The 23,889-nt window shown below is 38.8% G+C and overlaps 1 protein-coding gene across 1 annotated transcript; it reads left to right on the top strand.

Moving 5' to 3' along the window:
* Positions 1 to 323: 323 nt before the first annotated feature.
* Positions 324 to 21,293, top strand: LOC135466452 (leucine-rich repeat and IQ domain-containing protein 1-like). The gene is made up of 29 exons (XM_064743925.1): positions 324 to 591; positions 1,536 to 1,705; positions 1,867 to 1,987; positions 2,246 to 2,337; positions 5,292 to 5,556; positions 5,842 to 5,954; positions 6,383 to 6,499; positions 6,841 to 6,915; positions 7,661 to 7,800; positions 8,001 to 8,138; positions 8,353 to 9,108; positions 9,557 to 9,695; positions 10,296 to 10,448; positions 10,752 to 10,902; positions 11,383 to 11,576; positions 12,099 to 12,226; positions 12,651 to 12,724; positions 13,015 to 13,108; positions 13,867 to 14,034; positions 14,910 to 15,459; positions 15,837 to 15,965; positions 16,658 to 16,710; positions 16,941 to 17,180; positions 17,787 to 17,881; positions 18,095 to 18,205; positions 18,395 to 18,521; positions 18,957 to 19,035; positions 19,651 to 19,744; positions 20,049 to 21,293. Exons 1-29 carry the CDS (start codon positions 582 to 584, stop codon positions 20,192 to 20,194), a joined length of 4,722 nt encoding a protein of 1,573 aa, XP_064599995.1. The 5' UTR covers positions 324 to 581; the 3' UTR covers positions 20,195 to 21,293.
* The last annotated feature ends 2,596 nt before the right edge of the window (positions 21,294 to 23,889 follow it).

Here is a 23,889-nt window from a genome sequence, read left to right as displayed (position 1 = left end):
CCTGGATACATGTTGAAACTTTGTTGGAAGTGAAAATTTCATGTACGCTGGTCACTTTTAGTGCTCCTAGCAGTTTGCTTTTTGAAATTTAAGTATACATGCACCTTACTTTTGTTAAGATCAATGTCGCGAGAGGCCCTGTTCCTAATGTTAAGCAAAAGAAAATTTTGCAACTTATCCAACGTCTAGGAAAGTCGAGGCAATTGGATTTACTGAAAAGATACGTGTAGCCTATATCTTACTCTTGGGCTGTGTGACACATTTATCTCCCCTCGCCGTCACTCTTTGGTGCTTCACCTCACATACCAACGTCATGGCGGCCGTAAACAAGTGTCACCAAGTTGACATGTCTCGTTAGTTTTGTCGTCTTTCAGGGCTTCATTAGCATGAGCTGTTGTTGTTTTATAACTCTGAAGTACCAACACTCAGTTAATCCTTTAAACTATTTACTCAAAAGATATGTTGTCTACAAATGCCACGGAAAATGCGCCCTGGTAAAGAAGAGAAAATTCGCCGTCAGTGATTGATATCGGTTGCTTTAAGTCACATTGGTTGATTACTCCACAGTTCCAAGCACTGACATGCCCACAGGTAATTATCTAACTGAGTTTTTATCTTACTTCCCTATGCCCGTTGCATTTTGACTGTGGCAGACTAAACTAAAGAATAACGAATCAATTTTTTTCGGGGTCATTTTATTCAAATTTTACTTTGAGACTTACTTTGATACGATAGTGACGGGCACATGCTTGTGCCGTTGTTTACCTGAGCAGACACTTAGACCTTATTCTTGTTAGTATGTTCCAGTTAATATGTACATATTATTTCAAATTCCGTTCAATTCAGTGACAATTAATAGGCTTAAATAGTTTGTTTATTTATTTTTTTTAATGGTGTTTTACGCCATACTCAGGAATATTTCACTTATAGGACTGCAGGCAGCATTATGGTTGGAGGATTCCCGGCAGAGCCAGGGGGAAATTCATGACCATCCGCAGGTTGCTGGTAGACCTTCCCACATACAGCTGGAGAAGAAGCCAGCACTAGCTGGATTCGAACTAGGATGTACATTTGTGACAAAAATGTGGTCAAAATTAAAGTCCAGTAATCTGCATATGTAGAATAGTGCACTTACCACGAACTAACAGCTCATTTCACTTTAGATTCACATTCTGTAACCATTAATATAGGTTAAACTTTGTCAAATCTCCTGTTTTTCTGTGCACTGGCCTCCTGTCATGGTTGGGAATTCGATGATACGAAGTAAGGTTTTTGTACCTATCCTCGTGGAAACATGCCTACGTATTTGGCCCCATTGAAAACAAAAATGTTTGATTCTCACAGAACGCAAGCACCTCTATGTCGGATCTAACTGCAAAAAACAGCTTTTTTTGAAGCAAGTGACTTTCTTGAGAAAGTGGCTAAGGATATAGAAAATTATTTTTCTTCCCATTATTGGTGACCGTGGTTTACACTATAAGACACAGCCATATTGTTTAGGACTATCCTCATAGTAACCAGAGTTTGTGGTACAGGTTCCGGCATGAGCATGACACCCAAGAGAACAGAACGAGATGAGGATAGTTATTACGATCTGCTGATAGAGCAAGAGCTGGAGAGGATCAATCTGGAAGATGAGGATTTACCTGAGGGTGAAGGAGGAGAAGGGGTGGAGGAAGCAGAGGAAGAACTTCCTCAGGAAGAGGTATGCTTTTCTTAAAGGCTAAATTTATCACCATTTACTTTTCTGAAACAAGTTGGAACTTAGGCCTAGAGAATCTGTTGTTGTGTACTTAAAGACCTTGCCTGCTTTATTAATTGCCTTACACATTCCAAAACAAATTCAGTTTTATTGCTCACGTACAGGACCTACCATCTGCAATGGAGGAGTATCTGAAGAGAATCCGTGTACAGAACGAGTTATTTGAGGATGAGCTGAAAGAGTGTGATGAGCTGATTCAGCATGAAGGCCCAGTGTCTGATGCAGGTAACATTCAAGTACTTCACCATCACAGGGGATAATTTACCTGAAATATTTAGAGCTGCCTATGTATCATTTTGAACTATATTGCATGTAATATATTCAGATATAATTAGACTGATAGGCAATAAAAAGGACAACTCACTGATACAGCTTTGATATAGAAATAATAACTGGGTGATGATTAAAAATTGGTTTTGATGAATGATGTTTTCACACTTACATTAAGCATATGGATTAACCGTATGTCTGATGTGTTCACAGGTAGTGTTGCTCTGGTTCCACTTGTGCAGATGGAAATGTTACAGCTGGCTGCAGCAGAGCATGGACTGGATCCTGAGGCTTACCGAAAACAGGTGAGTGTGATTTCCCTCTTTTTTATGGACATAGCTGTTAATGTGTCTGTCTATATGAGGCATGACATTTTTCTAGGGTCCATGTGGTATTCTCTGTATTTTATGGTAATGCCATGCTTAAAGAATGTCAGACTGCAAGCCTTGCTTGTATTAAACATATTATTCACATCATTTCTCCAGGGTACCCAAAGGGTTGAGGATCATTAATACTACAGATAGCTTCATTGTGTTGAGTGTGTGTATTCACTGTTCTTCGGTCAGATTCTGGCATTGCGAATGACTTCGACTGTATGTCAAGTATACACCCCTGAGTTCCATGTAAATGTGGGTGTGCCGGCGTCTGTGATCATAACGATGTTGCCAACGTGGAACTGACGTATTTAATCCTTTATATATCCAGTATTAGAATATATGTATGCTGAGGGTAGTGCTGAAAATGAAAAGGCAGTATCATGGATGATGATGTCTTCATCAGATGAAGATAATTCTGATTCTATTAGCCTTCGATTCCTTTTTATTACATACAATGCACTGCTTGGCTCTATGCCAAGTGCACATTATCTGAGTTGTTAGATACCCCCCATCACGAGACAGAAGCATTTGACTTCTGGACGGGTCTGTTGTAGTTCTATGGGTGGATAGAGGTTGTTGTTTACATTGAATAAAGCATTTGACAAATATAAACAAAGAAACAAAATGGCTATTTTTTCTGTCAGAGCGAACGTTTATTTTAAAGAAGAAAAGTATCAGGTTACAGATAATTTAAAGCCCATAGGATGTTTGAATGCTACACAATAAGAGATAATAATGGTTTTACGAAAAATTTTTTTTTTTACATACGGACTTGATAATTCTTCCTGCGAGTCTTTCTTTCAGCGGCCTCTCCTAAACTTCCAGTTGACCACAAACCATGGTATGGCAATCAACCAATGGGTCACAAAACGATCAGACCCATGATGTCTGATATTTCCCGCGATGCAAAACTTAACCGCCGGTACACGAATCACTGCGTCCGGGCTACAACAGCCACAGTTCTTGCTGATGCCGGGGTTTCTGTGATGGACGTTATTATCTGTGACTGACCACCGCAATGAATCCAGTGTACGGAATTATGTCACCAAACCGTCGCTTTCAAAACGCCGTGAAATCAGCAATATCCTGCATGCTTCAAGTGTGTTATCAGAAAATGCTGAAAGTGAAAATGTCCTTGAGTGAAAATACTTCCATGTCAGTCACGCCACTCCCAGTGCAAATGCCCGACGCTGTCAACTGTAATGTTACACGTAACAGTAGGAATTCCATCCAAATGGCAAAATCCCAGTTTTCAGTCACGCCTCAAAGTTTTGGAGGGCTGTTCAACAATGCAACAATAAATAACAGCAGAGTTCACATCAACTTCACATCCTCTGGATAGCGAACTGGCTGCAGATCGTCCTTTTCAACTCCCAGTCCTTGTTTGATGTTTATCCGAGTTAAACTTGTTTTTTTTTCCACAATATTCAGTCCATTTACTCATGTTTTCTCTCTGACTGGTGCCAATATATTGCCGTTGACCCAGATCTTCAAATTTGGTACATCAGTACATCATGTGACCTTTATGCATGAGTGTGACGTGTATATTTTACGTAACTGGCACGGCGCACTGAGCGAAACATGTACATGGGGCTGGTTTAATGTACATATAACTTTGTTCAGATTGCGTCATTACAAATTTAAATTGTGATAGCCATTCATTGTATTTCACAATACGGTAAACGCAAATCATATTTATTTTCATACTACCGTCAATATATAAATTATAATATATTTATTTGTTTACTTTTTATAAGCATAAACACATATCTATGATGTTTTTATTGTTTTGTTATTTATCAACATATGTTGAGAAATTAATATTGAATTGAAAATGTAAACTGAAGTGTTCCATTATTTCAACATTCGTTACCCAGTGTTTATGACTTTGATACAGAATACAAGACAACCGCAAGGCATTTACACAAGTAAACCAAATAAAATTTAGTATCAAACTATTGTTAACCTAATTTTGGGTGTTTCAATTATTTTTTTGTACGTAATTCAAACTTTAATTATGTTTAAACAGTTGAGCTTCCCACTTTTGTTGTCATTTTGCTGATGCTAGAGGTTTCCAGCTCCTTTAGCTCTGTCAGACAGAGTTTAAGAAAACTTTTGATCTGCCCGAACTCTCGCTGCCAGCAACCAGCGACCTCCCCGGCTCACTCTCAGTGTGGTCGCTGTTTGACACCGTGCCTCTCTCACCGAAGCCTACCCTGATAACAGCGTCTTAGCTGAAATATGAAAGCAATCCTGCAGATGTGTTATTTTATAGTGCTATATTTTATAGTCAGAATTGTTTTCGAGAAACACAAGTATTCTTTTTATTATTCTATCTTAATCGTGCAGCACGTCCGTAATATTTAGCATCATATTTTAACACCCCCTGTAAAACACATCATAGTTTTGTCCAGAATTAGGTCACGCCCCTTTAGAACGTTTGGTTGGACGAAAACAACGTGTCAGGGAAAGTGGGGGCGTTTTTTGCTGTTAATCTATACCGCAATGGTGTTCTTGTTATAATTACGAAAACATTTTGCTGCTACCAAGGTAATAGAATAGAAATAATGTTCGCGTCAGGGTAGTCTAACGGTAGTTTTACATCAAATCTATGTGGAAGAGTTTATATTTTAGGTCGAAGGCGCAGTCTTTTAGGTCGAAGGCAAAGTCTAATGGTAGTTTTACATCAAATCGATGTGGAAGAGGCAAAGCCTGAGACCTAAAATTTGTTAACTCTTCCACATCGATTTGATGTAAAACTACCGTTAGACTACCCCGACGCGAACATTATTTCTTAAATATTGCCCAGTCATTTGTTGAAGCTGCTCACAAATTACTGGCATTCTAATGAAATGTATCAAATACTTGGATTTTTTCTTCAGATTCTGTCCCAGCTAGACAAGGATGATGATTCACTAAGTCTAGAGGGAGAGGAGGAGATATTCTCTGCTGACAGTTACCACAGTAATAGTGCAGTAAATGAGGGAGGTGAGCCTGGTGTGTTACTGACGGAGGTGACAGTGGATAGCGGGATCTGTGAGGGTGATGCCAGCCACGAGGGACAGGACGACAAGTCATTAGCAGGAAGTAGTGTCATCAATCAGGGTGTGGCTGACCACAACCAGGGGGATGGAGAAGTTATACAGGGTCAGTATTAACATTACTTTTAGCCATTTCACCTGTCCAGGCATTAAGTGTTGACTGTAAGTTAAATTATGTCATAAATGAATTCCAAACTGTATGATTGATATTGATATTCATAATCATTCAGTTTGACTCTTTGATGTGTGTTCTTTGTCATGATTGCCAGTAGGTATTTATACAGGTATCACATAACTTAGGTCAGAATCCATGCCTTTTACATCTGGCCTTTCCTGAATTACATAAGCCACTTGCTGCCATTTTCACAACTTGAATTGATTATGTTTCCAGAGATTGGAGCTGTTGTTTTGGCTGACCCTTCCTGTCAGTTCAGAGCATTTCTCCGTGATCAGTGGCATCAGGCAACAGAGAAACAACGACGAAGAGAAGCTCTTTTCAGAGAGGTATGAGAGGGTATTTTTTGTGTCCTGTCTTTCTTCTCCGTGATGTAACAATATGTCACTTATGATCTATGATAAATAGCTTGACAGTTTCTGTACAACTGGCTGGTGACTTGGTTGGCTATGAACAAAAACGGTTACTAAATTTTTTCCGTCATAACAAAATATTGCACTGACCTCTGCAACCTTTAAAGTTAACTTACATTATGAAAAGAGGCTTATGATAAGACTGGGTATGTATCATGCAAATTCAGATTTTTCAGTGCTGTCTCAGTTTAGTTTGGAATCTGTTGTAATTCATTGGCTTATCACTTTGTTCAGTAGGTTCTTTTGGATTAGTTTGGTGTACAATCTCACATTAAAATCTTACCATCAAAATGCATACATGTAAATGTGTATTGAAATGCTCTGGTCTAAATGCATTTTTGCAGAAATCTGAATTAACACGAAGGCAAGCTGAGCTATATGAACAAGATGCTATCAGCAGAAGGCAAAAAAAGATGGAAGAATTGTCCATGGAAGAGAAGCAACTAACTGAAATGAATGCTGTAAGAATGTGTCAGGGCTGCTTGAGATACTTGTATACCCCTAGTGGTGTATATTATATGAAAGTTCAATGGATTTCTATATTAAACTTTATCTCTGGTTTAGATAGGCAGGTGTAACCACACTGTGTCCATGCTATAATGCCAGTTGGTGAATGCTTCATTCAGGGAACTGGTTAGCCCACTAACCATGTACATGTACACAATTAAAATGAAGTGGTGTGCGCTAATTATTTGCATAATATTACCATTTTTCTTTTTGGTGAGAGCACAAATGCTTCAACTGTCCATTCTCTTATATTTATACATAACACTGATTTTTGTTCTGATTTTCTTTTGTGTAGGCCAAGACTGCAGAACTTGAGAAAAAGCTTGAACAAAAGCAGAAGGAAGTTGAGAGAGAACTGAAACAGTATGAGGTAAGGATTGATTCTATTTTCACATTTAAACCATAATCAATATGTGCATTGATTGATTTGCTCTTTGTTTGTGTGGAATTTAATCTTATATTAAACATAATATTAATTATCATATCACTGATGAGAGCAGTAGAGCCAATTCAAAGAGGGGTGGCTCAGTGTCAAATTTGATGAGGGTCCATGGGTCACATAAAAAACTGGCAGATCTGAATGGATTGAAGACCTGTCGATTGAATGTCTTATGAACAACATGTCTATAGTGCTGCCTCACTGATAGGAGATGTTCAAGACAACAGTACCTTTCAGTTATTTTATAAAGAGTAGCAAGTGTGGGAGAATATTGAACCATCATTGTTCTTTGATCCTAAGCATGACCCCAACATTTTGAATCTAGGTTTAGTGCTAACAAGGTTAACACTCTAAACGCTTGTCCATCACTGCACAGTTTTTATATAGTGAAGTGAAATACCTCTCAACAACCACTCAGTCATACTGCCAAAACCTTTATACTACTATTTAGGCATTATGAAATGTTTTACCAGCTTTGATTAAGCACCCCACCTGAGAAAGTTTCACATGGACAAGGGCAGTCAGTATTTTGGGAGGAAGATGGATGGAGTGCCCAGTGGTAAAGCACTGATGAACCTTTGTTATACCAGCTTGTTCAGTTCCATACATTTAGGCTATTGGTTGCCTTATTTATCATCATTTTTCTTGTAATAAATTTGCTTCTATGATATTGTAGATGTCTATTGATGAACTGGAGAGAAAAACAGAATTGGAAAGGAAAGAACTTCAAAATCAGCTGGAATTAGAAAGGGAGAAACAGGGGAGACAACTCGAGGGGGCAGCTGTCAAGATACAATCGGTGTACCGGGGATACAGGTAAGTTACTGTCACAATAACAAGGCCTGTAATTAAGAAAATCTAATTTAATCTAGATGAACTATACCAAGAATTTCTGCATAAAAATTGTGTTATGTTTTTGGCTTTTTGGCTAAATCAGGTTTCGATTTATTCTTGAAAACAGAATAAATCGAAACCTGATGAATATTATCAATTCCTTTGTTTGTTGTTTATTTAAGGGTAAAAAAAGTATACAGAGATGAGCTGGACAAAAAAAGGCAAACACGTAGAGAGGAGATTGAAGCAAGGAAAATAAGGGAGAAAGAAATAGAACTCAAACAATTAGAAGAGAAGAGGAAAGCTGCAGAATTGGAACGGTATAGTAGAGAAAGTGCAAATGGAGTTACACATAGCTGTACCTTTAAATGCATCGAATTGTCTCTCTCCCTCTCTTTCACTATTATTATCCACACACTTGAATTTTCGTTTCTGTGTAATCAACTTAGTGAACATTTGAAACTAAGCATAGCATATGTCAGTGGAATAAAATTCAAGCATGGATTCATAACTTTCTTCTTTGGTTTATGGTAGAAAGAGGCAAGAGGAACAAGAGAAGGAGGATAAACTGAGAAAAGAGAAAGAAGAACAAATGAAGAAAGAAGAAGAATTGAGGAAAGAGAAAGAAGAGCAGTTAAGGAAAGAGAAAGAAGAGCAGTTAAGGAAAGAGAAAGATGAGCAGTTAAGGAAAGAGAAAGAAGAGCAACTAAAGAAAGAGAAAGAAGAGAAGCTGAAGAAAGAGGAAGAAGAACAGATGAAGAAGGAAAAAGAAGAGCAGGTTAAGAAGGAGAAAGAAGAGCAACAAAGAAAAGAGAGGGAAGAAAGAATGCAGAAAGAGAAAGAAGAGCAGATAAGAAAAGAAAAAGAAGAGCTACTTAGGCAGGAAAAAGAGGAAAAGCTAAGGAAAGAAAAGGAAGAACTAATCAGAAAAGAGAGAGAAGAACGGCTTCAGAAAGAGGAAGCAGAAGAGCTTTTAAGAAAAGAAAAGGAGGAGCAATTAAGGAAAGTGAAAGAAGAGCAGTTACAGAGAGAAAAAGAAGAACAATCAAGAAGAGAGAAAGAAGAACAAATTAGGATAGAGACTGAAGAAAAATTAAGAAAAGAAAAGGAAGAGCAAAGCAAGAGTGAGAAAGATTTGAAAAAAAAAGCAGATGGGGTTTTGCAGCAAATGCAAGAAGAACATAATAAGAAAGAGAAGGAAGATGAAAGCAAAGAGCTATTAATTGGAAGCCTATCTGAAGATCTTGAGAAGAGACGTCGTAAGTGGATGAGTGAATGTGTCTTTTGGAGGTAAGTGACCTACAATTTGAAGGTAAATTTGGCCCATGACAAAGTTGCACATTTTACTTGATTCTATTGATCACACAAAGATGATTTGAGATTTGTTTGGATCGTAGGATGATAGCCAACTGAAGAAATATAAATTTGAGCACCGAAAGTAATATTTAATGACATTTATTTCCTCTAAAGGTGGACTTTTTTGAAAGTTTACTGATTGCTGTTGTATGCCGTACTCAAGACTATTTCACTTATACCACTTCAGACAACAATATTGTGGGAGGAAACCAGGCAGAGCCCAGGGGAAACCAACAACCATCCGCATGTTGCTAGAAGACCTTCCCTCGTATGGGAGTCCTGTCCTATGCAACCTTCCTGCCCTAAAAATCCCAATGTTGTGGAACTAACCTTTTTGTGTTGCTTAAATTGTAATTTTGAACTTTACTTTATTACTTTACAGCAAAATCAGCAACGAACCTTGGAAAACAATGAAAAAGACCACGAAAAAGCTTGTTAAGAGACCATCTTCTGCTAAGAAATTGCCTGCCATGTCAGTTGATGTGATTCTAACTCAGGCCCGGGTAAACAGTCTGCAACAGGTGAGGTGTCTATTTTTCTGTTGCACAATGAAAAGTTAATTTCTACACTGAAATTAAGAGAGGTCCTTTCAATTTTTACACTAATGACATCAAAACAAAAAACTCACTCACACATTGGCTTTCATATAGTCATGAGAGACACACATCTTATTAAAATCACATTATCGAAAGCATGATATCATGTTGTAATTTCAACAGGGCTGAGATTATTTATTTATTTTGTTTGATTGGTGTTTTACGCCGTACTCAAGAATATTTCACTTATATGACGGTGGCCAGTAGACCAGGCAAAGCCCGGGGGCGACTCACAACCATCCGCAGGTTGTTGACAGACCTTCCCACTGACGCCCAGAGGAAGCCAAAACGAGCTGGACTCACAGTGACCGAATTGGTGAGAGGCTCCTGGGTCTACACTGCGCAAGTGCAACTGAGCCGTGGAGGTCTCCTGGTTGGGATTTAGATAGACTTATCTTAACTCCAGATCAGAGCTATGACCAATTCATATCCTTATCAAAATGAAATTTAACTCTGGGTTATATACATGAGCTCAGAAGGTAATTAAGCACGATTAAGATTTGATTTATATGCATGTTTCTTCAGGTGACCACTGTCCAGTTAGCTGACCTTCCTGGCTGCTCAGTGTCCACTCTTGGTCAGTGTGTCCATCTTCAGTACCTGGAGCTGACCGACTGTGGGGTGAAGGCTTTGGAGGGATTGACCAGTTGTAAACAGCTTCATTATATCAACCTACAGGTGAAATTTGACCATATGAAAGAGTCAATACCTTTGCTAAAATAGACGAACTTACAAGATCCTGTATACATGATCCTGTATGTGTATTTCAGTCAATTCTGTTCCATTTCTGCATGTATCTTAATTGAAAAATTCGTAATATTCTGTTTTGTATATTTAAAATCCATGCCAAGGTAAATTTAAAGGTGTTACCTCAAAAGTACCTCATGTACGGAGTTACAGTACGTACAATATAGTTTTGCCAAAAGGCGAGATCTATTTTTACCTGTTTTTGAGTTTCTGCTCTTTCCTTTCTACTCACAGAACAATCATGTCCAGTTTGTCGACTTAGGTGATTTGGAAAATTTAGAATATGTCAATCTGTCATCCAATCAGCTGACAGCAGTCCACGGATTGGAGGATTGCTCAAACCTCCGCTGGCTGGATCTGTCCAACAACAAAATCATCAAACTAGGTACTGAGAAAGCCTTGCATAGATTTAGAATTCTGCTTGCTAAAGGATAATAGTTAAATGACAAAAATGTTTTACATGGCCTTAACCATTTTTGATGCACCATCCAGTAATACAGCAATTTAAACTACAAGTATATATATGGAAATTTAAGCAGGGATTCATTCCCAGCCTTGGGCACGGAATTTGTAGATTCCCCCACTGATTGTTTCTTGTGCTTTGGTCACGGTAAGCGGTCTACTGGGTTCGTGGGACCATTTGCCAAGTTTTGTGCTGGTTGAAGGTCTCTGTCTTGTCTTCCACGAATGTGGCATGCAAGTCACTTTGTCAGAATAAACTTTCTAATGGCCGAGGGTTAACTCTGGTTACTCGTTTTCCTTCACCTGACTGAAAGCGAACAATTCTTGAATGTGGTGTTAAACAACAATCAAATAAATAAATGAAATTTGAAAAGTCGATTTTATGAAGGGTGATATTTTCCAGGCTCTCTTGTTGGATTACGTCACCTTCACACCTTGAAGCTGTGTCACAATCAGCTGATCAGCACTCAGGGGGTGGGGGATGTCCCCACACTCCAGGACCTACACGCCTCTCACAACCACTTACAGTCATTGGAGGACATAGACAAACTGTGTTTGCTTCAGACATTGGTGCTCACAGGCAACAATATGCTAGAGGTGGGTGCAGATTTGTATAAAGGAGTCAAACGGAATACAATACAGTATTAAGGTTGCATGTTCTAATCCAGCTCTCACTGACTCGGCTACAGCGTTTTTATCAGGACATGTGTTACATACATGGTTAGGTGCAGAGGTTTCCTTCATCAGTTTACCTGAGAACTGTTTATCGTTCAGGTGTTCTTAATAACTGTAAAACACTTAAATTAAACATAACTATTAAATGAGAAAATAATCGTCACCATACTCGAAAGCTGCATTTTTTTGTGTGTGTGTTCAAGCAGCAAGAGAAAAAAATCTGTTTTCCTGTGCTTAAATAGGATGTATTACTTAGGCCTTTCCAGGGCATGTCTAATGAAGCCGTGTCGTGGGACACGGTAATTGAATTTGTATGTGAAAAATGTACATCATTTTTTTGTTCTGTAACTCAAAAGTCATTTCTATATTTATACTTACTGTATATTTGGAAATATGTAAGTATAAAATGAAGTGAATGTTATGATGTATGTTAACTTTTTTCAGTTTCCTGTCTTGTCAAATCACGTCCTACTGCAGAATTTACTACTTGACGACAACAGTATTACCTCCCTTGACAGCCTGCAGTCATCATGGTTACCCTGTCTGAAGGTGCTGAATTTGGCTCAGAACAGGTAAGCTATAACCAAAGTAGTTTATGACTGCATTATTATTTTTTTATTTATTTATTTAATTGGTGTTTTACACCATACTCAAGAATATTTCGCTTATACGACAGCCAGTATTGTGGTGGGCTGAAACCGGGCAGAGCCCGGGGGAAACACACAACCATTTGCAGGTGTGCATTATTATATTTACTAGATTTAGTAAACTTTTGTAGTATTTATGCAGACAGAATATGATAAATGTATGATATTTTTGAAATACATGCACATAATGCAACGTTTATAATTATATTTACTCAGTCCTTTGTTTATTGTTACTTTTATTTAACATTTGCTATCTACAGCATAATCTGTCAGTATGCTAGCACAGGTGTTTTTATATAACCGAAAGCCACAGTAGATCTGGTTGCTAAAATCTATCGACATTCCCCAGTATTCCTGATTTAGGACAGATGTCGTCTTTTGTGGTGCTGAAGGATCTGGATGTCAGCAATAATCAGCTCTTAGGTAAGCAGCATTATGTGCACTGATTTGTTGGAGCAGAAGTTTTTTTTTTTTTTTTTTGCTGTACTGCCTTCTGGGAAATTCTGGTAATTGTAGTATTTTTAATGCTACAGATTTTTACAGATTTGTCAAATCTTTGTACAAAGTATCATGGATTCATGGAAAACCAGAAAGAAATCAAGTTTTGATAGAACATGTGCTTTTAAGTTGGAATATTTCTTAAAACAAGAGTAAACAGGACAATGCAAGACAACTGCATTTTATCTTAATGTTGTCTCATATTTGTTGTGCAGATGGTGAAGAGATGCTGAAGTCATTGATGCTATGTAGACATTTAGAGAGGCTGTGTGTTGAGGGAAACCCTGGAGGGGAAGAGTCCACTTTTCTGTATGTATTCACAGATATCTTGTATATATTTGAGCTGTTTCAGTGGGCACAGATGAGTTTTAACAGCCTATAATGTACCCTAATTGACCATGATTTCGTCCATGACTAACTAGCCCATTTTTTTCTGATTCTGAGAGCTCCTTTGATTTTAAAAAGGTGTCTTGAGGTTTTCTTGGAACATAGGATGATATTCTGCTGGAAAATTAAAAGTTTCAGCACCAAAACGCATATTGTGATATTTGTTTGCTTCTAAAAGTGCACTTTTGTGGGTGAAACTTTAGGCCATTTAGGGCAGTTCTTTGAAAAGGGATATTCTTGTAGTGCCTTTGTCTTCAGCCGTGGTTATAAGACACTAAGGAAATTTGAAACAACAGGTTCAGATAATGCAAATGTTTTGTTTTATGTTACATTTGAGGTTTACTCAAAATAATGTAGGAAAAAATATGAAGCCTGTTTTATCTTTCCTGAATTTAATAGTTGTGTACAAATATAGTATATATGTATGTCACATATTCAATTTTAAAGATGAAGTCCATGTAGAGAATACTGTCCTTCTTTATACACACTTACACAAGGTACATAAAATACTAGTATGAACATTTCCTGTGGACATATGTAAAGCGGTCCTGTACAAAGTCATAACATTTCAGAAAGTGAAATGTTGTATAATAAGGTAAAATAGCAGTTGTAAGCGAAGTATTTGTTTGCACTTTGTTTTATTCCTACACATGTATATGTTTCTTATATCACATCATCAGGTCCAGAGCATGTTCACAGTTTAAGAGGCTATCATTAGTGGACAATCAACCCGTACAGAGAGCTCAGCCACCACCAGCAGTTCCACCCAAGTGCTCATTTGAAGCCACGTGTCTGGCTCAAACACTAGCCATACAGCAGATCTGGGATTGTCATCATCAAAAAATCGAGTAAGTTTGTGGTTCCTAAGACTGTCAGTGTTGTATGTTCTTTACTGTGAGATGAGCAAAAATATGTGTATATGAGCTTGTGTTGGTCACAGTGTTGAACCTATATGAAATCTTGCAGATCTACCGGATGTCTGGGTTTCAAAGCATTGGAGCATGAACATTTGGGAAAAAAAACATTGGAAACATTTGTTTTAGCTTTTCACCAGATTGAGTTTGACATCATACCCATGCTTGTTTCACATTTGAGATGGCACATATGCACATTGTCCCATGCATCTTCACAATTTCAAAGTTTGTACACCATGTCCTTTCAGAGTCTTGCCTTGATATTGTGAAGATGGTTCACATGTGTAGTTGTGTCTTGTTTTTGCAGCTAGTGTGGAGCATTTCTTGTGCTGCTTATTCCTCCGTGTACCAAAGCTCATTTGATTGGGCTATAATGTATTGTCTTGTTTATCCCCAGATCCCTCAGTCCCACAGATCTAGCAGGTGCTTGTGCTGCTTATTCCTCCATGTGCCAAAGCTCATTTGATTGGGCTATAATGTATTGTCTTGTTTATCCCCAGATCCCTCAGTCCCACAGATCTAGCAGGTGCTTGTGCTGCTTATTCCTCCATGTGCCAAAGCTCATTTGATTGGGCTATAATGTATTGTCTTGTTTATCCCCAGATCCCTCAGTCCCACAGATCTAGCAGGTGCTTGTGCTGCTTATTCCTCCATGTGCCAAAGCTCATTTGATTGGGCTATAATGTATTGTCTTGTTTATCCCCAGATCCCTCAGTCCCACAGATCTAGCAGGTGCTTGTGCTGCCTATTCCTCCATGTGCCAAAGCTCATTTGATCTGGTTGTAATGTATTGTCTTGTTTGCCTCCAGATCCCTGAACCCCACAGATCTAGCAGGTGCTTGTGCTGCTCATTCCTCTATGTGCCATACCACCTTTGATCTGGCTGTAGAGCACCGCTATGCCCATGAGTATGGTGAAGTGATCATCAACTGGCCAGCAGCCCCATCTGTACCTAAACCAACAGGCAGGACAACTAGTAGGGGAAGGTGTAAAGTAAGTGATGTCAAGGTACCAAGACAGACTAATACATTTACCAGTGTTACAAATGATGAACACAAAGCTGTGACAGCTGAGGGAGGTAGTGAGTTTGTAAATGTGGGGAGGACACCTGAGGCTGGGTGTGCGTGTGTGTCATCCGTAGATCCCACAAGCAGCAGTACTGCTGACACCTATGTCCATACAGACTCACTAGGCCACGTGAGCAGTGATCAGTCAGTGACGTTGGCAGCTGAGTTAATCCAGGCTGCCTGGCAGGGCTACAAAGCTCGTCAGTACTATAATGAAGAGAGGAAGAGAAGGAGACTGGCAGGATTGTCAAGGCAGTGGACATATGAAGATGAGGCTGCAACTACGATTCAGGTGAGTGGATCATTATGGGAGCAAAAGGAAGCCAGCAATGCAACACACTGAATGGTGATTTTCATAAGTTGCAGAATTATATTATATGATGTATATTTCAGAAGTGCAAAGAGATTAATTATTGTCAGCAGGCTGATACCAGAATAGTATGTTTAAGAAAAACAATTTGGTGGTAAATTTAAGTCTGGGAGGTGGTATGAAGCATGAGATCTTTTTGTGATTATATATATATATATATATATATATATATATATATATATATATATATATACCTATACACTATGTTCCATTTATCAATGTTGAAATGTCATCGCACTGTGTGGGTATCAACTTTCCACAAAAGGTCACTTACATGTATTTGAGTATTCGTAATGCAGGCGGTGTGGCGAGGGTACAGCCTGAGGAGCCGTTTGCTGATGGCTCTGGAGTATGCCCATCTGGAGGAGGAAGAGGAGGGGGAGGAGGAGTTTGTGGAGGTTGACCTGGACGATTTCTGTCTGGATATGGTACGCCATTTAAACATTGCTTTAGTAATGAAAAAAAAATTATTATTTTAAATAATATAGATTTAGTATTAGGTTAAGCACCATTGTTATCATCCTTTGGCAGGGTATTTCTGCCACCAGAAGTGTATAAATGGAGAGCAGTTTGTCACTGCATTATATGGTATTTGTAGTTTTATATGTCTATACTACCTGTGGTCGGATAGGTCACTAGGACAATGTTACTTAAAAATCACATGGCAATACCGAGAAATTATGGGGATATAATTTGCAGAGCTTTATCAGCATCATTAAATATGGTCATTTACAGATAACTCTGCTGATTATGTACTCTTTATATAGATTTTGTGCTGACTGAAAGATAAAGGGGTATCATAATATATTGGAATTACATCAAAGATAAAAATAATGCTAACCTTGTTTGCAAAGCCAGCCCCATACTTTTTGCGCCATAGCACATAGACACTGGTATGTGTAAGTGTCAGTATGAAATTGAAGGCTTCTATGGTTTCACTGACACATAGTAAACGGTCATCAATTACCTGGTAAAGATGAAGAGATCTAGAATTTTTTATTTTTGATCAGCATTGTCAGCTAGTGTTGGCTGTACTTTTTTTAACATTTTCCCTAACAACAAAGTGCGTGAGAAATTTCCTTCATGCAGCTGTTTGTTAATCTGCGTTGTATTTTCACAGGATGATCTGGATGCTGACTGGAAACCCCCGCCCACTCCAAGGATCCCATCCAGGTGTGGAAAACATTAACAACATTTTATCAGCCAGCACACTTCTTGTTTGTAAACAATGTAAATTTCTGCTCTCAGATCTGTTATTATTCAACTCACTGTCAAAGTACCTGTTTCTAACGTGATGAGTATTCCCTAACCAAATTACAACAGACTATGCCTAACATGTGTTTGCAACAATTCAGATCTGCTAGAAATGGTGGCAGGTCACAATTTTTGTCCATTGCTTACAGCCATGCACTATTGAGTAAACCACCCTCGGGGCGCCCCACAGCTTTACACACTGGAGGAGAGCTTAACACGCCCCACCCCCCTGCCTTCCCAAGACAGGCTTGGCGAAACCTCACATCTCCACTCACCAATAGATCCTCACCCCATGGGCGACAGCCAAGGCCACCCTCATCTCAGGCAAGCGGAACTGACACACATCGCACAGGACTGTCAAAAAAGGAAGAAATGCTGTCTGAGGAATGGTACGTCGGAGAGATCACTGTGAAATCATTAATACACTCTTTCAGTACTCTAATAAAGCAAGTGTGGAAATAGATTTCTTATGTTTTTTAAAACAACCATTTGGAGAAGTGAGAAGATCCATATGTTTCATCGTCCAGATATTGAACCAATGTTTCTTGTCAAACTTTTTGAACCCCATGTTATTTAATATGGACCATCCAATAATACACATGTTTAACATGGAATCGGAGGATATCGGTCTTTACACTACTTTCTGCAAAGGGGTGTTTGCAAATCTGTAAGGCACCTGTTTTCAGGCATGTTAAATCACTGATCTCTGAATCCATGTTTGTTAATTGTGATGACTTTATGTGATAAATGGGTTTCCTGTTTGTCCTCTTCCCAGTACATAATGTGAATTGTTATCGCTTGACTAATGACAAGACAATAAACCTTCACATACCATATGAAACAGCCATGAAAGACTAAATATATAGAGAAATTTTCTACTGTGAATCACAGATTGTAGTAAAGGTTGTCTTTTGTGAGTGATTATCTTGCAGGAGCATCTACTGTTATTTGTATGTGTAGTAAAGAGTTGTTATCCTGTCTGTATTATCCTTTAGGGGTTTCAAGGACAGTCGCACTGCAGAGCTTATGCTGCAGAGGGCAAAGAAGATGAAGTATAATGCAGACAAGAAGAAAAAAATAAGTAAACTAGGTAAGTCATCTGAACCATTTGCCATTGTACATTTGTACACATGCTCTGGAATATATATATATATATATATATATATGAATGATTATGGCCTTATTAATCCCATCTCATCGTTATTATAGTCATATTGTATATTTATACAAGCAGATACATAAGTGTGTTGCAGTCATTTATTTCTGGTGATAATTAATTGTCCTGATACACTGTGGTTTCCAGATCCCAAACAGAAGTTGGCCTTGTTTAAGAAGCTGACAGAGTCTACCAGGATGTTAATACCTGTCCAACACCCAACACGCAAAGTTATGCCTCGCAAGGAATATTTTCAAGGTAAGTTAAAATTTGAGTGAGCCTATGAATGCAGAATGATATATTTGGCATGAGATCTGTCCCATGGATATAGCATTTGATAATTAAGGTAGCGAGAATGGTTTGCCACTGTGTTTTGACATTTTACATCTTTCAATGTTTGTTTAATATTGTTGAGTTGTAACACATCTTATCTGGTGTGTTGTACAGCTCGCGCTCGTGAAGCAGAGGAGAAAGAGAGAGAGAAGAGGTCTGAGGTTGCCACCCGTGCCTCCAGGACATTTGAGTGGTTACATACACAGGTGGGGGAATTCCCCACCTCAGACCCGGTCAAGGTGTAAGTCAGCAAAGTTTTCTTCTCAAATGTTACAAGAGTTATTGTCACATAAAGCAGTATCACTGGTTGGAGTGACCCAAGAATGGTTTGCAACATTGCATTGCCATAAATCCACAAAGCCATTTGCTGTATTTCATTGTGAGATAAAATTCTACAAGAGTAAGGTAAGAGTTCTTGGTCCACTTGCACAAAGGCCTGTTGACTTTACAAGCACATAACTGCCCTGACAATATAATTCCGACAGTGTTTTTTTGCCATGGTCCTTACATGCACGAAATGCAATGAAGTGGGCTACATGCAAACAGGCCATGATATTTATCTGACTGAACTAAGTTATGATTCATACCTTAATGATGAGATGTCTCTTTTATTCAAGTCACATGAAGCTAATATCTTACCGGATTGACCATAGCCTTGGTTTCTGTTGTGTTACAGGTTGATACGAAGCGAGAGTGAGAATGGCTTACCCAGATTAGATAGTGACATTACAGCCGGGAGGAGGGTTCAGCTAGTGGTAAGCCTGCCGGGTGTTCACAATACCTGTTATCCACAACTACCCAATTATATCAGCTTAGTATCCATCGTTCATGTTGGCAATTAAACCGTTCTGCAGAGTGTTTCACTTTTGTATTTATCTGTGTGGTGTGTCTGTGTCCTTCATGACTGAAGCCGTACTCCTCCTTGTTAAGAGTATACAGCACCCTGTCACTTTCATTTTCATCTCCATCCTGAATGAGATTCTCCTTAAGACTAAGATTGATAGTGCTGTATTTGCATTCAGTATAAGGGAATAGCTAGTGCAAGTAACTGGTTGGCCTTGAATCAGTGCACTGTGACAAGGTTGAGAGTCATGTCTAATGTCCTTGACGTACCATTCTACCTCAAACACTGTAGTGAAAAGACTGAGATAATGGTAAAATCAAAATTTAACCTCAAGCATAACAAAGTAACAAACAAGTTGTACCTTTGGATTTGCAGACATAATATCAATATACATGCACAGGTAACTTATCCCAGTCTCCAGTGCTATGTGTGAATCTTGTACTCTTTGTCTGTGCATTTACCCCTGTATTTATTTTAGACCAGGCGCTGGCATATGTATAACAGTTCTCTTTTGCTGCTGTTTCAGGCCAGCCCTGCTCAATTAGACTTAGAGAGCGTAAGTTCCCTGGGGGAGAACCGCTTGCGCAGTTTCTCCATGGATGAATCTTCACCTTTGGGAGGTAAGGAAGTCTTTGCCTGTCTGTTGGTCCTTTTTTGGGGTGTACATTGAGACGAACGTTTGTTCTGATTAAAATCTAGATATAGGTCTTTCACAAAGTGTGAACTTGCCAATATTCTATGCTTGTAGAATACATGTAGTGCATGAACATACATGTACACAACTAAGTCTGGTGTCAAACTGTCCTTAGATGCTCTTACAGGAAGGGCAGCGCTAAAATGAATCACATACTTGTATTGGATATTGTGAGCAAAATCAGTCAATTTCACTAAATTACAGTAAGTTCTTTTAATTTGTGTTTGCAGTTCAACAGGTGCCAGTGCAGTTACCACCAATTAAGACAAATTCGGCCCCATCAAACAGAGTGAAGGAGCGGATGTCTTGGAGAACCCCAAAGAAAAACACGGACATCGGCTGGGGTGGTGGCCGTAAGCGCTCTCTGAAGAGCTGAGAAGCAGATTTCACAGCTTTGGTCACTTCAAGAATTACTGTCATGTTGCTTGTCATAATATTTTGGTAAGGAGTGTAAATGGCATAAGTGTGACGAAAAAGGGGGGTTTCCTGTCCTGTAGTTTGCATAAGGTGATTCTGTGTTACTACAGATCACAGCAGAAGGAATTATATATATACTTCTACATGTATATATATTATTTATATGATGAAGATGGTGTATGTGTAGGGTGAGATATGTAGAGATCAGCTGTGAGTTTCATCTCAGAGACACACCTGGGAATAACTTACTTGTAATCTACAGGAAGATGGTGTTTGTGTAGGGTGAGGTATGTAGGGATCAGCTGTGAGGTTCATCTCAGAGACACACCTGGGAATAACTTACTTGTAATCTACAGGAAGATGGTGTATGTGTAGGGTGAGGTATGTAGGGACCAGCTGTGAGGTTCACCTCAGAGACACACCTGGGAACAACTTACTTGTAATCTAGAGGAAGATGGTGAACATATAGGGTGAGATGTGAAGGAATGTAGGACATTATCCCCCCTGACATTTTCCCCTCCTGGACATTTTCCCCTCCTTGACATTTTCCCTCCTGGACATTTTCCCCTCCCTATATATCTACATGCATATATGATCAGTGGGAAATATAAATATGATATTCTAAGTGAGATTTCTTGTAATGAATAGCCCAAGGGGTGAAAATTAGCAGTTGTTTTTACTTATTCACAAAATTCAGGTATTTATCTTCGTATAGTGAAGATTTGAAGGCCTCTGTAGCATGTCAGGGGGTAAAAACAGTCAGTGTTTTATTTTGATATATTCACAAAATTCAGGTAGTTGTCTTCATGTGGTGAAGATATTATGTAGATAATTAAAGTAGAACTTCCATCATATAATACAGTAACAAAACAGTATTGTGATAAAAGCTTAATGAATAAAGTTCTGAGTTCTCTAGAATTTGGGGTAAACTAATAGGCTAATCAGTTCTTTGTCAAGGGATTAACCCAAAAGCCAGGTATACTGGCTACAGTCATTTTATTTACATTGTTGGTTTACCCTTCACAGATAATAATCTCCTGTCCAAGTAATGACAAAATCTGTTTATGATGAATAAGCTATCTGTTTATTTTGTCTACTGTCCTCTGCTGGGGGTGGGGGATGTTCAGGGGGGGGGGGGGGGGTATATGTCCGTACCTGATGTGGAGGGACCAGCTGTGAGGTTCACCTCAGAGACACATCTGGGAACAACTTACACAATCCACTAGAAGATGGTGTGAGGTGAAGTAGGAAAGGACAGCTGTGAGGTTCATCTGGGAGGCACACCTGAATCAGCTGAGAGGTGTATCTGAGAGAGAAAAACTTACATAATCCTGTAAAGGGACTTGTAGTGCAGACTTCAGTGAAGACAACAAGCAGCAATGACAAACTACATAAAATAAAAGCTGACATAATCTTTGAATAGCAGTGGTCTGGATCAGATTATTTCATAGACCTACTTGTAGACCGTGGATATTCAGTCTGGTTTGGTTGCTAAATTGTGGCAGGAACTTGCAATCAGATCTGAATCTACTTAACGCACTACCTAGTTCGAAGCAAAGAGTAGATTGATGTTCATATTCTATCAGAGCCTTGGTCCAGTCATTGAACAGGTGATCTGGGCCTAATATTTCTGTGTATATAATACACCACCTGCACATGTACTGCAACTCACATATGTATCATTAAATGATAAAACAAAGTGAACAATTTTGATAAGTTACAAATTATTGATTATTGCCTGAAACATATTACCAATTGCATAAATAAATAAATTACAAATGGCTATGCTCTTTTATCAGTGAGAACCACTGAGAAAACAATTTGCACCCTTTCACAGGGAGTGAAACAGGGTATAAAAAATCATCAACTTGCTTCATTTGTAACAGAAATCAATATACCATAGAAGTATTGTTTTAATCAATATTAAGTTGTCTGCCATAGACATTCTGAGGATTATCTGTTTTCACTTTGGAGTTCTTTCCTTATTTCTGATTTTCATTGTGACATGTGTATATTACTGCTGTACATATTTTTCACTACTTTAACCTTTGGTTTTTTGTACATTATAACTGAAAAAGGAAAGGTATTATTTATATGTATACAATAGAAAATGCAATAGTGATTGAATTTCAATGTGAATAATAGGGGCATCCATGGCTGAGGGGGTTAGCACTCCAGCACAATGACGCAGTGTTATAACCCAGGAGCCTCTCACCAATGCAGTCAGTGTGAGTTCAAGTCCAGCTCATGCTGGCTTCCTCTCCGGCCATATGTGGGAAGGTCTACTGGCATCCGGCGGATGGTCATGGGTTTCTCCAAGGTTATGTCCAGTTTCCTCCCACTGTAATGCTGCCTGCTGTGGTATAAGTGAAATGTTCTTGAGTAGGGCGTAAAGCACCACTCAAATAAATAAGTAATGTCAATGTGAATGATACAATTATTAAAAGATTATGGCATCATTTGTTCATTGCCAGCTCGTTTTTTATAGGTTGCTGCACAACAAAATTAAGTTGCCTTCTTGTAAAATTCCTAATTAAATAAATCACTGATTCAGAGAAGACAGCGCCACCTTTAGTTATGCCTAAAGTTAAATATCGCGTTTCAATTCACGCAACTACTAACATGTGTGACTTAAAATTGTTTACATGTCATTGCACATTAAACATCTTTTCACAGGCTTAAACTTGTGAAATTGTCTTTGATCTTTGGCTCTTGAATGCTCACATTTTGTTTTGGAACTGTGGCATGATTTATGGCAGGATATTATATTGCTCCATTATCCTTTGTTCAAACCCTTTCAAACTTTAGACATTCAAATGATATGATTTTATTAACATACTGACCAGTTTTCAAGGTCATAGCTTGAGTAGTCTGTACTCAGGGTTAAAATGAAAAGATAGCCTCAAAAATACACGTTCCGTGTGACGTGTCAATCAAGTGTCCTCTGGAAAAATTGTCTGGCTCTAGTGTCAGGAAAGCCTTTCTTCCAGATAGGCACAAGTGTTGCTGAATCAAGATGGTTTTCTCTGCGAGGGACAAGGAATTGATCACTTTTTCAAGTAAAACAAGGTAGAACATCATTTTGAAATGTCTGGAACATGCTTTTTTGACTCGTTTTGGATTATGGTCCCATGAACAGAAATCTTAAAGAAAATTTGAAATTTGGTCTGTATACTTAGGACATAATGGCTTTTGAGTGTGTAAATTTTGAAAAGCTGACCTAAGATGGTTTCGGAGATATTGAATGTCAAAGTACGGCCCATTTTTTTTATGCCCACCCTCACTGTGTTATACATTGGTGCTACTCAAGCTCAATCCGGCACACAAGGCTGCTGGACAAGCTCACTTTGTTATAAAGTGGAGCTACTCAAGCTCAATCCGGCACACAAGGCTGCTGGACAAGCTCACTTTGTTATACAGTGGAGCTACTCAAGCTCAATCCGGTACACGAGGCTACTGGACAAGCTCACTTCGTTATACAGTGGAGCTACTCAAGCTCAATCCGGTACACAAGGCTACTGGACAAGCTCACTTCGTTATACAGTGGAGCTACTCAAGCTCAATCCGGTACACAAGGCTACTGGACAAGCTCACTTCGTTATACAGTGGAGCTACTCAAGCTCAATCCGGTACACAAGGCTACTGGACAAGCTC

This window comes from Liolophura sinensis, chromosome 6 (assembly GCF_032854445.1).
Source record: "Liolophura sinensis isolate JHLJ2023 chromosome 6, CUHK_Ljap_v2, whole genome shotgun sequence".
Classification (NCBI taxonomy): domain Eukaryota; kingdom Metazoa; phylum Mollusca; class Polyplacophora; order Chitonida; family Chitonidae; genus Liolophura; species Liolophura sinensis.
This window is presented reverse-complemented; position numbering and strand designations above follow the sequence as displayed.